The sequence below is a fragment of the Furipterus horrens genome, unplaced genomic scaffold, assembly GCF_987537825.1.
Source record: "Furipterus horrens unplaced genomic scaffold, mFurHor1.1.pri manual_scaffold_8, whole genome shotgun sequence".
Taxonomy (NCBI): domain Eukaryota; kingdom Metazoa; phylum Chordata; class Mammalia; order Chiroptera; family Furipteridae; genus Furipterus; species Furipterus horrens.
The window spans coordinates 110,851,046-110,867,290 of record NW_028327178.1 but is presented as its reverse complement, the minus strand read 5'-3'; the positions used below and the strand labels follow the sequence as shown (position 1 = coordinate 110,867,290).

At 62.3% G+C, this 16,245-nt stretch overlaps 3 protein-coding genes across 4 annotated transcripts in view; 1 reads left to right on the top strand and 2 right to left on the bottom strand.

The window, feature by feature from the left end:
* The window catches only part of ZBTB46 (zinc finger and BTB domain containing 46), a 33,354-nt gene extending 26,621 nt beyond the window's left edge, over nucleotides 1–6,733 (top strand). Inside the window, exons 4-5 of the mRNA XM_090286674.1 lie at nucleotides 2,832–3,007; nucleotides 5,880–6,733. Of these exons, the coding sequence (XP_090142800.1) occupies nucleotides 2,832–3,007; nucleotides 5,880–6,254 (551 nt within the window). The 3' untranslated portion in view covers nucleotides 6,255–6,733. The remainder of the gene's footprint in view (nucleotides 1–2,831; nucleotides 3,008–5,879) is intronic.
* Nucleotides 6,734–9,195: 2,462 nt separating this feature from the next.
* SLC2A4RG (SLC2A4 regulator) lies at nucleotides 9,196–12,773 on the bottom strand. 2 transcript variants are annotated; one of them, XM_090286671.1, is made up of 8 exons: nucleotides 12,551–12,773; nucleotides 12,135–12,274; nucleotides 11,128–11,237; nucleotides 10,506–10,693; nucleotides 10,335–10,435; nucleotides 9,991–10,258; nucleotides 9,817–9,908; nucleotides 9,196–9,743 (listed from the first exon to the last, which is right to left on the bottom strand). In XM_090286671.1, the coding sequence occupies exons 1-8, from the start codon at nucleotides 12,659–12,661 to the stop codon at nucleotides 9,632–9,634; spliced, it is 1,122 nt and encodes a 373-aa protein (XP_090142797.1). In that variant the 5' UTR covers nucleotides 12,662–12,773; the 3' UTR covers nucleotides 9,196–9,631. The 2 variants fall into 2 exon arrangements, with proteins under 2 accessions (XP_090142797.1, XP_090142798.1); XM_090286672.1 differs by having other exon boundaries at nucleotides 9,991–10,255; nucleotides 12,551–12,772.
* Nucleotides 12,774–13,446: 673 nt separating this feature from the next.
* On the bottom strand, nucleotides 13,447–16,049 carry LIME1 (Lck interacting transmembrane adaptor 1). Its single transcript, XM_090286673.1, is given in 6 exon segments — nucleotides 13,447–13,716; nucleotides 13,719–13,919; nucleotides 14,007–14,377; nucleotides 14,514–14,601; nucleotides 14,671–14,728; nucleotides 14,825–16,049. Coding segments are annotated over 6 exon segments (864 nt in total). The 5' UTR covers nucleotides 14,926–16,049; the 3' UTR covers nucleotides 13,447–13,671.
* Nucleotides 16,050–16,245: the final 196 nt, after the last annotated feature.

Sequence of the window (16,245 nt, the reverse complement as noted above, 5' to 3'; positions counted from 1 at the left end):
GGGTGGTAAAATAATGGGGGACGTAAGAGACATTTTCAGAATAAACAGCAGGGTATTCTGTTCTTATAGCTAATGTTATTTTCCTTAAAACTGCACGGTCATCCGGCACATGGGACTCTCAGTAGGGTCATGGGAATCCAGCGTGAGAATTTCCCAAATCTTATTTTTGTTCAATTTCTTACTGAAACGGGTGCTCAGAGGTTGACCTCAGGAATATATATATATTTTTTATTATGAAAATGTAACACTGGTTTTTCTTCAACATAGAGAATTTTGATAATGAAGGGCTGGTCCTTCATGTAGGTCCACTCACTGCCACAGACTTGCTTCATGTTGATGTTCATCTTGGGCTTCTGGGCACAAATGTAGACGGGTGACCTCACACGTGTGTGTGTGTGTGTGTGTGTGTGTGTGAATGAAGACTCCCCTCACCCTTAAGGATGTTAATTTAATAATTTCAGCTGCGTTTAAGATGAAGAATTCAGTTTTGACTACTGTCGGGTTTAGCAGCTTCACATAACTCAAGTCCTAAAGAAAACACATTCATTTATTTTAAAGAAAACTGTTGGCACCTACAGCTTTGATCATGACTCGTTTGTACTGGGCTTACCCTCTGGGTAGAACCCCCTCCCGTACACACAGGTGCACACCTGGGGAGCCACCAGCACAAGTGAGGCTTGAAGGGTGGCCATCATGAGGGACAAGCTGTGTTCCTGCTCTAGAGTTTTCTCGGGCATGTTTGCCAAACGTTGGAGCAGGAAATAGGCTGACCCGAGAGGAACAGTACTTTGCACTAAGAAAGTGGCAAAGCGTGCCGATAATGGAACCAAAAGGTCTCGTACTTATCAGAGAGGGACCTGAAGGTATCCATTGCCAACTCATGCAAGGAAATAGTGGACGGAATAGGTGAAAAGAGGGAGTAGGTCCAGAGGATTGGAATCTATAAAAAAGAATGAAGTGAACATTCTGGAACTGAAGATACGATATCTGAAATGAAGAATTCCTTGGATAGTTCACTAGCAGTCCAGAGACAACACGAGACAGGACGAGTGAACTGGAAGACAGAGCAATGGAGAATATCCAGGCCAGAGCTCAGAGGAAAAGTCAAGAATGAGAAAAGAGCAGAGAGGGGCATGGAACACGGCGAGGATGTTTAGTGGATGTATAATCGGGGTTCCAGAGCACAGAGGAGAGAAGAGGGAGCAAGAGTAGAATCCAAAGACACAACAGCTGAGAATCTGCCAAAACTGATGAAAGACATCCACCTACAGTGTCAAGGAGCTTTGTAAACCCAATGCAGAATGAAAACCAACATAGACCAATAGCAGCAGCAGCAGCAGCAACAAAACACTATCTGGGCACATTATAGCCACGCTATTGAAAACCAGTGACGAAAAGGAGAATAAAGCAGCCAAAGGAAAGAAAACGTTTCTTTCAGAGGAACAGACGGATGGCTGACTGTTCAACAGAAGCCGCAGGAGCCCGAGGCAATGATTGCCATCGCTGAAGGGCTGCAAAAACATTGCCAAGTTAGGGTTCTATACCCAGCAAAACTGTCCCTCAGCAATCGAGGCTGTATGAAGACGTCATTGAACAAACAAATGGAAGTGGACAAGAAGCACCAGCAACAGCCTGAGGCCAAAGGGACATGGCCCCAGGCAGAAGCACAGACTGAAGGAAGGGTCAGGGACACCAGGGAGGAGTACCACTGTGACCAGCAGCAACAGCCCCGACGTTTAGAGCACCGTGTATGGTTTCTTGTGGGTTTTGTACCACAAACAGGCATGTAATACGTGACAGTCGCGGCTCGATGGTGAGGTAGGTCTGGGCACAGTACGGTTGTGTTAGGAGGTGTGTCTCTGGTGTGCATGGACTGTCATGGGTCGGGGGGACCCCAGTGCAGAGAGCTCTTGGGTGCGCGCACGGTCAGGGCCCCGGCAGACCCAGCAGACAGTCTCACTGTCACACGCTGGAAAACCTGGGAGTCTGGTTGCTCGATTGGTTAGACACCTTTGAGAACTCTTGGGAGAAAACAGACGGTTCTTTCAGTAGCGACAGAGTGCTGCGCCGAGGTTTCCCTGTGGTAAAGCAGGCGTGTTTCAGGCGTGGGCTGCGGAGCGTGTGCTAGCTCCATGAGGGACGTCGAGGGGCCACTGTGCTGGGGTCGCTGCTCTGCGCCGTCTGGTTGGCACCAGTTCTTCCGCGCTGTGGCTTGCAAGGGGACTGAGGGGCAGTGGGAGCCACCCTGGCCTAACTGGCTGCCCCCCCTCCTGTGGTGTTTGTTCCTGCGGCCGCCTCCGGCTGGGTCCGGTGTCTTTGACCCTTGGTCTGTCCTCTGGGTGCTGATGCTTGCTGAGGGCCCGAGAAGCTGCATCCAGACGCCAGAGGACAGATGTCCACCACTGGCTCCTAACACGGGAGGAAATGTGACCGCGGGACTTGGGTGCTCTTGGCCGTCCCCGAGACACAGACCCAGGAGGCCTTTGGTTCCTGGGAGGTGCTCTGTGGGCTCATGAGGGGGACTGTGGTGTCGAGGCTGCCCTGGGGCCCAGTGGGCCATGACTGCGGGCCGCGGCCGTGAGCAGGGCTGCAGGCTCAGGGCCCTGCTCTGGCTTCCCCTTAGTGGATGCTGTGTCCTGCTGCAATGGAGTGTGTGGGCGTCACTGTGCTTTAGATGTGGGTGCGGAAGGTATCGGCTGTGTCTGAGAAGCGCACACGGTTGCCCCTGACCTTCAGCCTGGCCGCCGGCACCTGGGACACCTGTGCCTCGGGGAAGCAGGGCCTCGCGTGGGCTCGCAGCCCCTGGTGACGCGCTCTGTGCTCTCTTTCAGTCAACGAGTTCACGGTCATCAGGAAGAAGTTCAAGTGCCCGTACTGCAGCTTCTCGGCGATGCACCAATGTATCCTCAAGCGCCACATGCGCTCCCACACGGGCGAGCGGCCCTACCCCTGTGAGATCTGCGGGAAGAAGTTCACGCGGCGTGAGCATATGAAGCGGCACACGCTGGTGAGCGCAGTGGGTGGGGCAGCGGGGGTCAGGGGTCGGCGGGCAGGCGGCCCTGAAGTGGGGTCCACTCATCCCACATGGCCCCACCCAGCCCCGCCCTCCAGGCCTGGGTGCAGAGTCAGGGGCTGCATCACACCCTCGGGTTCCTGTCTTCCCTCTGGGGCCCCTCAGCTCCAGCCGGCCTGGGCTACTGCCCTCACTTCCTCTGGGGCCCGCCCCAAAGTCACAGGGGACCCCAGCCCTTCCTCCCTACGCCTTTGTCACATGTCCCTCAGCTGTGTCTGTGGGAGTCTGGCTCCCCGTTGTCAGGTGGCTTGTTGAATGGTGGGCCGCTTGGCTGGGACATGAGAAGGTCATTCTTGAAGTGGAGGCAACTCCCTAAAAAAGACGGGGCGAGGGACCTTCGGGTGGGGAGACCAGCTCGGGAGGCTGGGTGGCTCGGGCTGAGGAGCCGGACTGGGGGTGCACGCAGAATCCGAGCCCCCCTTGCGTGTACACTGCAGGTGGGGGTGGCTCCAGGCTCGAGTGGGGTAAGTAGAGGGTGTTGGGGTGATGTCGTGCGTTTGGGAACCTTGGGGTGCCCAGAGTCACCTGTGGGGTGCACAGGCTTGGCTGGACACCCACAGCTGACCGGCTGACCACCGGGAGCAGATGTGCTGGGAGGCGTGGGAGGGCACAGCCATGCAGGCCAGTCTGCAGGGGCCACACCGCACGTGCGAGGATGGCCCAGGCACAGGCCCTCGGGCGTGGCTCCTGTCAGGGTGCCCACAGAGCGAGCAGGGTCGTTGCCAGGGGCGTTGGTCAGTGCAGGGCCTCCAGCCACACCGCGGGGCCCCGGCTGCCGGGGGGCTTGGCTCTTCCTGGGCCCTGCAGCCCTCCCTCCACCGGCAGCCTTAGCTGGCTGTTTGCTTGTCCAGCCCACCAGGGTCCTTACTTGGGGATAGGACACCTGGGGGAGGTCCTCTGAGGTCAGATGACAAAGCTGGAGGTGAGACATTCCAGGGAGTGGGGACCCCAGCCTGGCTGACCAAGAGAGGCCCGTGTGCCCCCCAGCCAGCCCCACGCAGCCCAGCCAGTGAGTGTCCCAGAGTGGGCACACGGGGGGGGGGGGGGGGGAGGGTCCTGGCCTCCCCTACTCCCCAGGCGGGGTCCATCCTGGACCTGGAGAGGCAGGTCGGCAGACCCAGGAGCGCGGGACCCACACGACACCCTGACTTTAGCACCCGACCCCCAGCTGCAGGTCTGCTTTGCTCCCTGCAGTGATTGCAGCCTCCTTCCAGCCGGTGCTTCAGGGCAGAGATCTCCTGTCCAGAGAGAAGTGTATCTTTTTGTTTGTCACACTAGCAAGTGCTGGGAACGTGTTACATGGGTTCCTACCTGCCCCCCACCCCCGGCATCTGATAAACTAGTGTCCGAATAATCCCACTGAAGCGGAAGTGCAAGGACACAGGTTAGATTGTAGGAGTTTCTGCGGAGTTACGTGAGAAGCTGGAAAAATCCCTTAGAATGAAACCCTGAGTGTCTGAAAACCGAAACGAACGATCATGCACAAACGGAAGGGCCTATAATTTGGTGGAAAACGTGAGAACGAGCCAGTGACCCCGAACAGATACCATATTGATCAAAGGAAACGGATGCTCAGGACAACCGCGAGGAGGTACTGTCAGCACCGAGTGTGTAAATGAGAGTTGACTGAAGGGGCGCCTGTGGCCAAGGGGGGCTGGTATTTAATAGGGACTCCTGCTTGTGTGACAAGTTGTTGGTCATAACTGGTGGCGTCGTTAAGCTCATTGCCCTGGTCTCACTGGGTATTTCCTGGAAACATTCACAGTTTTTTTTTAAAGAACTTAAAATTCTATTTGTCCATGACGGTTCATAGCCGATCCTCTCGTATTAGTTTCAGGTGAACAGCATCGTGGTTAGAAAACCATACACTTTACAAAGTGGCCCCCAATATTTCCAGCACCCCCCCGGCACCGTGCATGGTTTGCATCTTTTCTTCAGCAAAACCTCCCTCACGGTTCCGTAAACACAGATCCTGCTGGCGGGTCAGGGCCCACCTGCCTGCTCTCCGTGGAACTGTGTCCTGGGTTCAGGCTTCCGCTTCAGGGAGGGTCAGAAATCCCTGAAATGTACTGGAAGCGTGAGGGCTTGTTTTCCTCTGAGGAGTGATCTGTATCTTCCCCTTTAATTTCTCCAGGGTCCCTGACCCTGAGCAAGCGGCTGGGTCCCCGTGGCCGGCAGGCGGCTCCGGAGCTGAGCCACGGTTGCCATGGCTCCGGCCTCCTTCCCTCCCGCTCCCTTCCTCTAGTCCACAGAGAGTGGGCGGGCAGGCGAGTGCCCAGCCATCTGGTCCTGGCCCGAGTGCCCGTCGCTCCGTGTCCTGGTGCAGCCCCCGGCTCCCCGCAGCCCCCGGTCCTGCCCAACTGTGCCGTTCTCGGCCCCGGGGCCTTGAGTTTTTGTTTTTGCTGGGCAAGGGTTGAGGAAGCCCTGGATTTAAAATGTATCAAACAGAAAGACCCAGAAGGGTCCCAGGGACCCAGGTCTGGGACCGGAGCCTGTGGGGCAGTGCCCGGCTCCCACGGTCTCGCCTGGCTGTCCCCGAGGATGTCCCACCCCGGGTCCGGCTCCCAACCTCATACCTGCTGAGGTCGGTGGGCACCACACATTTGTGTGGAAGGTCCTCACAGTTTGGGGGTTTGGGGACGGGCGTGGTGGGGAGGGTGGCCAGGGGTCTACCAAGGAGGGAAGTCAGCACCCAGGACAGCCACCCATGGGTCCGGTGGTGTGTATGAGTAGGGAGGAAGGACACGCCGCAAACCCTTGTCCACTGCTTGTCCGACCTCACTCACTGGCCGCCCTGTCCCTGCAGGTGCACAGCAAGGACAAGAAGTACGTGTGTAAGCTGTGTAGCCGCGTGTTCATGTCGGCAGCCAGCGTGGGCATCAAGCACGGCTCACGGCGCCATGGCGTGTGTGCCGACTGTGCGGGCCGGGGCGTGGCCGGCCCGCTGGACGGCGGGGGCGCCGAGGGCTCCCCTGAGCTCTTCGCTGGGGATGCGCCCTACCTGGAGGACCCCGATGACCCTCGTGGGGACGGCGAGGAGGAGCTAGGCGAGGACGAGGACGACGTGGGCCTGGCCCATGAGGACACACTGCTGGGGGACGACAAGGACGAGGAGGACTCGCCACAGGGGCCCCCCAGCCCCTCCGGGGGACCTGACAAGGACTTCGCTTGGATCTCCTAGGCGCGGGGGTGGGGGCGGCGCCACCCCTCCACCTGTGTGTGTGTGCTTAGGGGTCTCCTCGCCCGGGGTGAGCCCTCTGACCCCTTGCAGCCCCTCCTCCGGGCCCCTCTTTATTCTGCTCCCACCCCCCAGACATACACCAAGAAGCCAGCCCTGTGGTCTCAGAAGCAGGTGCAGCCCCAGCAGTGGGGGCTCTGGGGCCAAACATGGAGTTGGTGGGTGCAGGGTGCATAGAGTCCCAGCTGGTGCGTGGGGGGCATGTGAAGGGGGCCTGCGTGACCGGCCTGGCCTGGCACTCACGCTGGCGCAGTGGCCAGCGCGTCGGCAGCACCGCTGGGGTGTCGAGTGTGTCCCCAAGGTCACAGGCCCAAGAGATGAATTCTGCACCCGCCACGCGGCCCCCAGGCCACCGCCTCTCTGTGGCCCCTCCTGGCAGCCTGTCGCCCTTTGCCTTCGAGGCTCTGCAGCCCCTGCAGCCCCGGGTCCAGTGTACAGAGAGCCCCGTGGCCCTGCCGCCTCTGGGCTTTGGTGCTCCACACGAAACAGCCGCAGAAGCCCCGCGGGGCGGAGCGCTCCCAGGTGCTAACTTCCGGTGGAGGCGGCGGCGGCGGGGGTGTAGGGTGTGGGGGGGGCTCCACTCCGTTCTGCGGGCACTTCCTTGGGGAGCCCGGGGCTCCACCCGCCCTGCCACTGCCGCCGCCCCGCGGGGGGCTTGCCCGCCTTGCTGCTAACACCGGAGCCCGGCTGCTCGCGTGCCCCCGTGGGTATAACACACTTTCACGTAGACACGCCTTGAGGAAGCCATTATTTCTCCACTGACCACCGTGCGGGGTTGGCGCGCCTTCCGCACAGGGCCGGGTCCTCTTGCTGCCTTTTGAGACGCGCTCCCAACCGTGTTCTCGTCTTTCTGCGTGAGAAGCAAAGGCTCCGCGCCGCCCGCCGGGCTGTGGGACGGACCTCGTCTGTCCCGGTCCCCATCCAGGCCGTCCGCCGCTGAGATGCATCCACTTGTCACCCTCCCTTGCTGGGCACCTCCTGCCCTCATTGCAAGGACCCAAGGGTGCCACAGAAAGACCCTGTCCCTTTCTCTTTTTTCCACGGACTCTGAGCCAAATGGCTTTTACCAAGGTTTTCTATTGGATCACATCTTTCTGGTTGGGAAGCTCCGCAACCCTTCATGGGGGTGGCGGGTGGGGGTGGGGCCCAAGCTGGCCTGCGCAGGTGCAGGGGACCTGGTGCTGTCCTGGAAGCCCTGCCCCCGGGGAGACGCCTCCGCTTTTGCTTTTCCTTTTCCTTATTTATTTTTACAATGAAATTAGCCACCGTTTCCATCAGTCAGAAGCGGCTGGTCGCCTGCACCCACCTCCCCCAGCTGGGGACGCTGTGCATCCCTCCCTCCACACGCGTCCGCCACACAAAAGGTCACGGTTGTCCCAAACAGGTTGAGCCCCCCACGCTGCCCGCTCTCCCTCGGGATGGGGGCCAGGCCATGCGGGGGGGCTTCTGGACACGCTGCCCGCGGGTCACCAGTGAGCGCTCCGAGCTCGTACCTCCGCCACTCTGGCCCCCTTTCTAAACAGACCTACTTTCTTACAAAACGTTTGGAAGCCAGACCTTTGCTGCCAACAGGTGTCTCTGGGTTTTGTACTGGTCCCGCCTCCCAGGCCATCCCGCCCACGCCCAGGCCACCTGCCTCCACACTCAGGACGTCTTGCTTTTTTTGACCTGCTCACTGCCCCTGCCGACCTTTTGGGGGGTTTGCCGGCCGTGCCACAGGGGCGTTTTTCCCTTAGAACCAACACTGTACTGGAAGGCCGAGGGCCTGCTTCCCGCCCCGCCAGCCCCCGTGTGCTTCCTGTCGGCAGACGCGTCATGACGTTTTTTATGTGACTGACTTTTTCTTTCCCCCCAAATCAATGTTTAAACTAATAAATATTTTTTTTATGAAGAGGAAAACTGTGTAGATTACATTTCACATTTTGTACTCCTTCGTTTGTGTCTGTCCGTACTTTGGTGTTGGCGACACCGAAGTGGAAAACAGTCTGCTGGGTGGTGAGTCTGCTGGGGGTGGGGGTAGGGGACCCACGGACTTTTGTGCTAAGCTCTGGATCCTGCCCAGGGTATTGGTTTGGACCCTGGGTTTTGGGAGAGTCACAACCCTGCCAGGACTCCACAGGGACCTTGACTCAAGACATAGCTACTGCTTCCAACTTTGCACGCCTTTATGAAAAAGCTGAAAAAATGCAAAAACAAACTTTTTGCAATACGAGGGAAGATAACCTTATTTCTGCTCATTCTGTGACATGTGCAACTCTTTAAAAGCCATACTTAGTGGTTCTTATTTTTTAGATCCTATGTTACGTTTCGTAGGCAGCCCTTTCAGAACGACTGGTAGGGCGCGCTGTGTGCGAGCTTTCCTTAAATATTTATTGTTTTCAACATGCTTTCAGCCTGTCAGCAAAAACAGACAAAAAGAGAAAAAAAAAAGGGCAGTGTTTGGAGATTGTTGACTTTTTCTGGGGATAATCTATATTATATTGGCTTTATATTATAAACCTGTGTTTGTATTGGAGATGTGTTTAATATTTGGGGGGAGGAGTTTTGTCATCAGCCGGTGGTAATCAGCTTTGTTGTTGCTTCTCTGTAGCCCCGGGACAGGTAAGCAGGACTGTCCTGAGTGGTTCTGTGACACGCCTGCCGGGGCTCTGGCCTGCCCGTGGGTTTCCTTTGTGACGGGATTAGCTTAGGGTTCTTGCAAAGCGATCACTTTCAATAAATTGGGAAATTGCTGCTCAAGCAGATGGCTCGTGTGTTTCAGACGGTCCCCTCCTTTGGCCTTGCACTGGGTGGAGGTGGCCAGTGACCCCAGCCCTTTGTGGCCTGTCACCGGCCCCCCAGACCCGCCTTGACTGTGCCTTCCCCACCCCAGAGGCAGACACAGTTTCTGGAAAATCCAAATCTTTTAATTTTTCTCCTTGTCTGGCACAGCCCAGACTCAAGACACCTGAGCTTCACAAACATGGGACAAATGTCAGCCCCGGGCCCTGGAACCCTCCATTGGGTTAAGTGCGGCGGGGGAGGACCCTCCCGGGCCCCTCAAAGTGCATCCAGGTCTGGTTCCCATGTGGCCTTGAAGCCAGGACCATCAGCACCCTTGACAAGTCCATGGACAGGTGGCGGGGGGCACCCCAGGCTTTAGTGCAAAAGGCTGGTTTCTTCAGAGGCACTTTGAGTGGTGGGACCCTCCCCCACTTCTGGGGGGTCCAGGGTCACTGACACCCCTCCCCCATGAAAAAGTAGACCCTGGTGGCTAGGAGGGGACCCAGGCAGGGGTGGGATGCAGCTTCTGTTCTCCGCTGGGGGCTGGGGCCGCAGGCTCAGTCCAGGAAGCGCTGGCAGGCCTTCTTCCAGCGGCAGGCAGTGCACCAGAGGTCCCGGCGCTCCGTGCCATACACTTTCCGGCACTTCTTGGCATCCCCTCGCGGCTTCCTAAGGGAATACGGGGGGTGTCTTGGGGCCAGGACCCTCCCCACCTGCCCCCTGCCCCTTGACACGCACGCACCTCAGGCTGGCACTGAGCTTGGAGGGCAGGGCGGGCTCACAGGCCCCGGCTGTGCTGGGCTGTGGCTGCAGCCGGGCAGGTGCCAAGCAGCCCTGAAAGGAGACACAGCTGTGGTCTCTCCCCTCCAGGGCGTCCCAGGGACCCAACCTGGTTGCTGCCTTTGACCTCACCCACCTGGTAGGAGTGGTCCCTGTGGCAAACCGGGCGGGATGCCGCAGAGCTCAGCGCCTGGGCTGGGGACAAAGCCAGAGGGCGCAGCAGGCTGGGCAAGGCCGGCGGCTCGGGCAGGTCGAGGTGTGGGAAGGTGGGTGGCAGGGAGGCCGCGGGGCACGTCGGGGTCAGGCTGGACAGCCCGTCCGTCAGCACCTCCAGACCCACGTCCAGCTCCGTGTAGTAGAAGTCCTCCTCCCCGTCGCTCTGCTCTGGCTCTGCCTGCCGCCTGCTGGGGACACAGCAGGAGAGCGCCGAGGTGCTGGCCCACCCGCGCAGCCCCGCCTCCGCCCGCCAGCCCCACGCACCCCAAGTGCACCAGCCGGATGTGCCGCTGCATCCCCGAGGCCGTGCTCAGCACCTTCCCGCAGCGCTTCCACAGGCACTGGAACAGGACCGGCACCGCGCTCTGGGCGACAGGGGCCGCCGGTCAGGCCGGGCCGTGAGTCCGCCCGTCCCGAGCCTGACCCCAGGCTCACCTTCCTCTTCCGAGGGGCAGGCTCTCCGAACAGGAAGTGGGCTGCCTCTAGGGGCAGCGGGGGCGACGGGGTGGGTGGAGAGGGCTGCTCGCTGGCCGGGTCCCAGCCCCAGTCCCCGCTGCTGCTGCTGCTGCTGGAAGTGTCTGCTGGCCGCACCTGGGGCTCGGGCCAGGGCTCCAAGCTGGGCTCTGCGGGGACACACCAGGCCAAAGTCAGGACGCGGCTCCGCACAGGCTGCAGCTCTGGGTCCCTTGACTCCGAGCCTTCGCCTGTTCACAGGTAAGTCTGGTAGGCACAACGCCTCTTGGTGAAGATGGTGGCGAGGAGGAGTTGGCCATGACAACGTGGGGACTAACCTCCCCAGGGCAGGGGAAGAGGAACAGAAAATTGCTGGTCAACCAGGGGGAAGTGGACAGGTGGGCACGGAGGCCTACAGCCTGGGGCACTGGGGCTTTGGCCACAGTGGGGATACTGGAGGGCCTGATGGCCATGTGTTTAGAAGGTGGTGTTGCAGGCGAGAGGATTCTGCTTGCCCCCCCGCACCCCCACTTAAGGTCACGGAGGAACAGTGGTCCTGGCCGTCCCCCCATCCCTGTCCTAAGCCAGGTCTCTTAAGTCTCACCTGTGCCAAAGGCTGCAGCCGGGGGCCCCAACAGGAGGGGGCTGGTGGACAGGCTTGTGAGGGCTGCGGCAGCCATGACCTCATCTAGCCGGGCTTTTCCTTGGGGGGCTCTGGAGAAGGGGGGCAGGTGGAGCAGGTGGCGCCCAGCAAGTGCCCAGACCCCTCCCCTGGCCAGGCACACACGTGCAGGCCTCGGCACATGGGCGCGCACACCAGGCTCCTTCACTCTAGGCGCTGGGCTGGGCGGCAGGCCCAGCTCCACCCCCAGCTCGGGTTACAGGGCCCAGATCTCCAGGAACCACCAGGAACTGGGCCGGGGCTGGGGTCTCCCTGAAGCCTGAGCCATGTACAGCCTGGACTGTGTTCTGGGGTGCCTCCTTCAGCCCCTGGTGTTGGACAGGGGTCTGAGGCCCCACCAGTGAGGCCAGGACACAAGAGGCCCAGCCCTCCCCCAGTCACACATTAACCAGGGTTGTGCAACAGCAGCTGTGGGCCTCGGGCCAGGGCTGGGGTGGGCGGGTGCGGAGAGCAGCCAGCAGTCAGCAGCAGCCAGGGGAAACAGCTCCAAGCACAAGCGGGTCCCCAAGCCCCAGCGGGCCAGGCCAGTGCTGTCTCTGGCTGCGCAGCCAGTCCAAGGTGTCCAGCACCCATGAGGGCTTGATGCAAAGGCTGGGCTAATGGCGGTCAGAAGTCCTGGGATCCGCAGGGCAGTGGACCTCAGCCGGCCACCGGCCTCTACTGCACAGACTGACAGCGGCCCCTCCCAGCTGAGCTCCAGCCCCAGGGTTTGAGGGGGACAAGGGATACTGACACACTGATCGTTTCTGCTTAACTCTTCCAGGGCTGGAGAGCGGGGGTGACCAGAAACTCAGTTCGGGACCCTAACCTGCCCCCACCGAGGACTCCGAAGGGATGTCGGGAAGGCACGTGCCCGTGCCCCACCCACCACCCCTACACACCAGGGCGCACGTGTGCGCACGCCCACTTCGGCCTGGGGCATGGCTCACCTGTGTGTTGGCACCGGGATGTGCGCCGACGGCGTCAGGGGCCCCGCTGCCGCCCCCGCCCACGTCCCCGGGGCCCGTGGCTCCGGCTCCTGCGGGGGCGAGAACTGGAAGCCTGCCAAGCTGCCACCCACGGCAGGGCCCTGCGGACGGGGAGTGCTCAGCGGAGACAGCAGCCTGGGGCCTGCAGTCCCCAACCGGATCCGCCAGACACCCCCAGACCGGCTGTGGCCGGCGCGCCCCGCCCCCCGGCCCCGCCCCCGGCCCGGCGCGGCGGGAAGCAGCCCGGGCAGCCAGGCCCCGAGGACCCAGGGCCACAGACGGACGGCTGCCCCGCCCCTGGGGGCCTGAAGTTTGTGTAGGCCCGAAGCCATCTTCGCGGCGAGCGCACTCTAGCGCCCGCCCCCGGCACCCGGTACCTGCGGCGGTGCGGGCACCGACACGGGTGCGGCCGCGGGTTCCGGGCCGGCAGCGCGGGGCGGGGAGTGCCCGCAGGCCGGGCCGGGCGCCGGGGGACGCTCGGCTTCCATGGCTCGCCGGCCTGGCGCCAAGGCTGCAGCAGCGAGGGCGAAGGCTCAGGACGCGGCGCCGGGCCGCGCCGGGCCGGGCTGGCCGGGCCGCCGACCCCCGCCCTGGATCGGCAGCCGCCCGCGCCGTTCTGCCCCTCGAAGCTGCGGCCGACCCGCCCCCCTCTGCGTGTCCCCGCCCCCGGGGCACGCCCATTGGTCTGTGCGCGGTATCAACATTCCGAGGTGGACCGCGGCGGGGGCCGACCGCGTTCCCATTGGCCTGCGCTCCATGGCCACGCCCCACAGAGGCCCCGCCCTGGGCCCGCAGCTCCCGCGCTGGCTCGGAGAGAGGGCCCCACTCGCGGCCGCCTGCCCGCCCTCGCCTTGGCCTCCGCGAGCCCCGGCCCATGCGCCCTCACCGCGGCGGGCCGCCTTCCTTGTGGGGTTCCCGCGCGCGGAGCTGCCAGGACGGGGAAGGGGCCGCGTCTCCCTGGAAGGCTTCCCCGAGCAGGTTATTCTTTAACGCACGACCGCCCACCTCCACCCCTTATGTAAGCCCTGGGCTGGGTGGCCCGAGCCCGCACTCGTTTAAGTCCGACCCGGGGTGGCCACCCTGCCGACAGGCCGCACCCCCTCTAGAACCGACCGGGCCTGGGACACCGCCCCTAATCTGACCTCTCTCCCCACTCTGTGAGCCTAGGGACAGGGCCCAGGCACCCCAGGAGGGAGGGAGCCTGTCCCGGACGAAAGGGGATGGTTTTACTTCTTCCAGACAATCCCCCGAACGCGCCAGGCTTTCCAGAAGAGAAGGCTGCGCTGGGGATTTATTAAGATGCTGGTGGGAGAGACCAGGGCAGCCAGCACACCAGGGACCTCTCAGGCTGCCATCTGTGTGTGTGTGTGGGGGGGGCTGTGAGGGAACGGGGGGAACAGCCCCACCCAGCTGGAGGAAGGAGTCTGTGCTTGGGTGCTCAGGGCAGGACGGGGTCGGAGACCCCTGCACAGGCTGAGGTGGGGGGAGCAGGAGGCCTTCATGTCCAGTCTCTTAGCTGGAGCTGGGGGCTGCCAGCACTCGGGGGACCCCCATCTCCTGGATGCTCTCATACACGTTTTCGAGGGTGCCGTTGTCTGCGCTTAGGCCTCTGAGTGGGAGGGCCTCACAGGACGGGTTCCTCCCGGGAGTCAGGACCGCTGCCCTGCCCTTGGGGTCCAGCTGGTCTGCAGCAGGTCCTGGGTCCCGCCTCTTAGGCTTGTAGACCCTGGAGTACAGGGTGTCCACCTGGAGAGAGGGAGCCGGCCCAGAGCTAAGCACCGTCCGCTCTGCCGGGCCTGCCCAGTCCCCCGCCCCCTCCGCCCTCCACTGTACCTGAGTGGCTGGGGTGCCCTGGGCCTTCCCCTGATCCAGGCCTTGGGGCCCCCGGTCTGTCCCCTTGAGCTTCTGGACATAAGCATACTCAGCCACCTCCTGACTGGCCTCAGGCCCAGGTCTGGCCCAGCTGCTGGTCAGCTGTGCCCCTGCCCACACCACGGGGCTGGCTGCCAGGCTGGCCCTGGGGATGGCAGCCAGCCCCACGTTGGAATAGGTGGCCTCAGGGCCCACAGAGGGCTGGGCATTGGTGGCAGCAGGCTGGGTCTGGGGCAGTTCCCGGTGTGAGAAAGCAGCTGGGGGCCTGATGGTGCCTCTGGAAACTTCCAGGCTTTGGGGGCGCCGGAGATCCATGCTGGCAGGCCGAGGCGCTGGGGATAGGGTCAGGGCAGAGGTCATTTGGGGCAGAGCGAGCCTGACCCAGTGGGTTGGCCTGTGTGGTGCAGCAGGCCCCACCCACAGCCTGGCTCAGGCCCCACCCACAACCCAGCTCCCCTCTGGGCTCACCTGCCGGGCTTGGCCGGGCTCGGTGCAGCTCATGCAGCCTGGTGTCCGACTTGCTAAGGTTGCCCAGGTGGGGTTGCCTCAGCGTTGACTGGGGGCAAAGAAGGCAGGTCAGTCCCCTGCAGGCCCTGCCCTGGTCCGGGGACTGCCTGGCACTCACCGTTTCCGCGGGTGTCACACTGCCCTGCAGCCCAGCCGGCTGCCTCTGCGCCCGCTTCCTGGGGGCGAGAGCGTGGTGGTCAGGTCAGGGAAGCAGAGGTGGCCACAGCGCTGAGCTAGGCTTCATGTGGGACCCCGGCGAGGGATGGACATACCTGTGGCAGGCTGTGCACAGCACCCACAGCCAGAGGAGGAGCAGGGCGAGGCCGCCTGGGACCCAGAGGGCAGGAGGGGCTGAGGAAACCACTGGCCCCATCCTGCGTCTCCCCGCACCGGTCTAGGGGCAGAAGATGGGTGCTGGGGGCCCGCTGAAGCCTGGGCATCCGCCTGCAGCCCCTGCCGTGCCGCACACTGCGGGGCCAGCTCCCGCGCCTGGGCGCTCTGACTCAGCACACAGGAAACCCCAAGACTCGGCAGCCCCTCCTCCTACAGAGGCCTAGAGGACGCAGCCTCCGTGCCCACCTTCCTCTCCCGCCTCTGGATGGGGGCTCCTGCCAGGTGTGAAGACTGAGCTCTTCCGGGCCCTCAGGTTACCCGAGTCAGCGAAGATGACCCACGTGGCTGCAGAGCGTGGCCAGGGAGGGCCTGGCTGAGGCCCCACTGTGGTCACCACAGCCCAAACCTGAGACCTGGGAGGCCCCTGAAGCCACAGGACACGGACTCACAGCCACACATGCCCAGGTAAGGCCTCTGTCTCAGGTGACGCGCCCCGAGTCATTCACTACAAAGCTTGGCCCCTGAGGGGCTGGAAAGGCAGGGTCAGCAGGCAGAAAGGGGCTGCTTTGGGCACTGCCTGCCCCCTCCCCGCCCTCCACCCCTCCTTTCCCTCCCTGCTGTTGGGCCTGTCCCCTTCCTGGGATCTTGCTGCCGGGGATGGAGGTCCACCCTAGTCAGCAGGGCCGTTCAGACCAGGAGCACAGAGATCGGGGTGGGGACCAGTCTGCTCAGACCCAGGAATGGGCTTTCCACACGAAAAGTGGTGCCCTGACGTGGTGGGGCCTCGGCCTCCCAGGCCCTAGCCCTCCACGACCCCGGGAGGGCACCAAGGGGCCTGGAGAGCTGGCTAAGCTGGAGGCCAGAGCAGGCACTTACCAAGGCCACGGTGCAGGCATGGCACCTGGAGGCACATTGCCTTTGTGTGGCCCTAGGTGGAGCTCCCCCACTTCCTGCCTGTATCTGAGGCTCTCAACCCCCTACAGCAGCTCTGCCACCACCGCAGCCCCACCCCCCTGCTGAGGCCCCGCCTGGGGTCTAGACACTCAGTGGGTGTATGATTCAAGTGTGGTCTCCACCCCAACCGCCACGCCCAGGAGGTGGGCTTGCACTGGCGAGGAGACCGGCGCAGCATGGGTGTTGGGTGGTCCTGTGGCCACCATGCACTGTGGTGAGAGGGAAGCCAGGCTCTCAGGCTCCCAAATTCACCCTGCCAGGCCCTCCTGTCCCATTCACAGTGCTCTGTGATGGCCCTACCAGCGTGCTCCACTGCTTACGGGTGTCAGGACACATGGGGACCCATCTGGGCCTTCTGCCTCCAGGCTCACGTGGGACCTGTATCCCCACAGACACCACAGCCAGC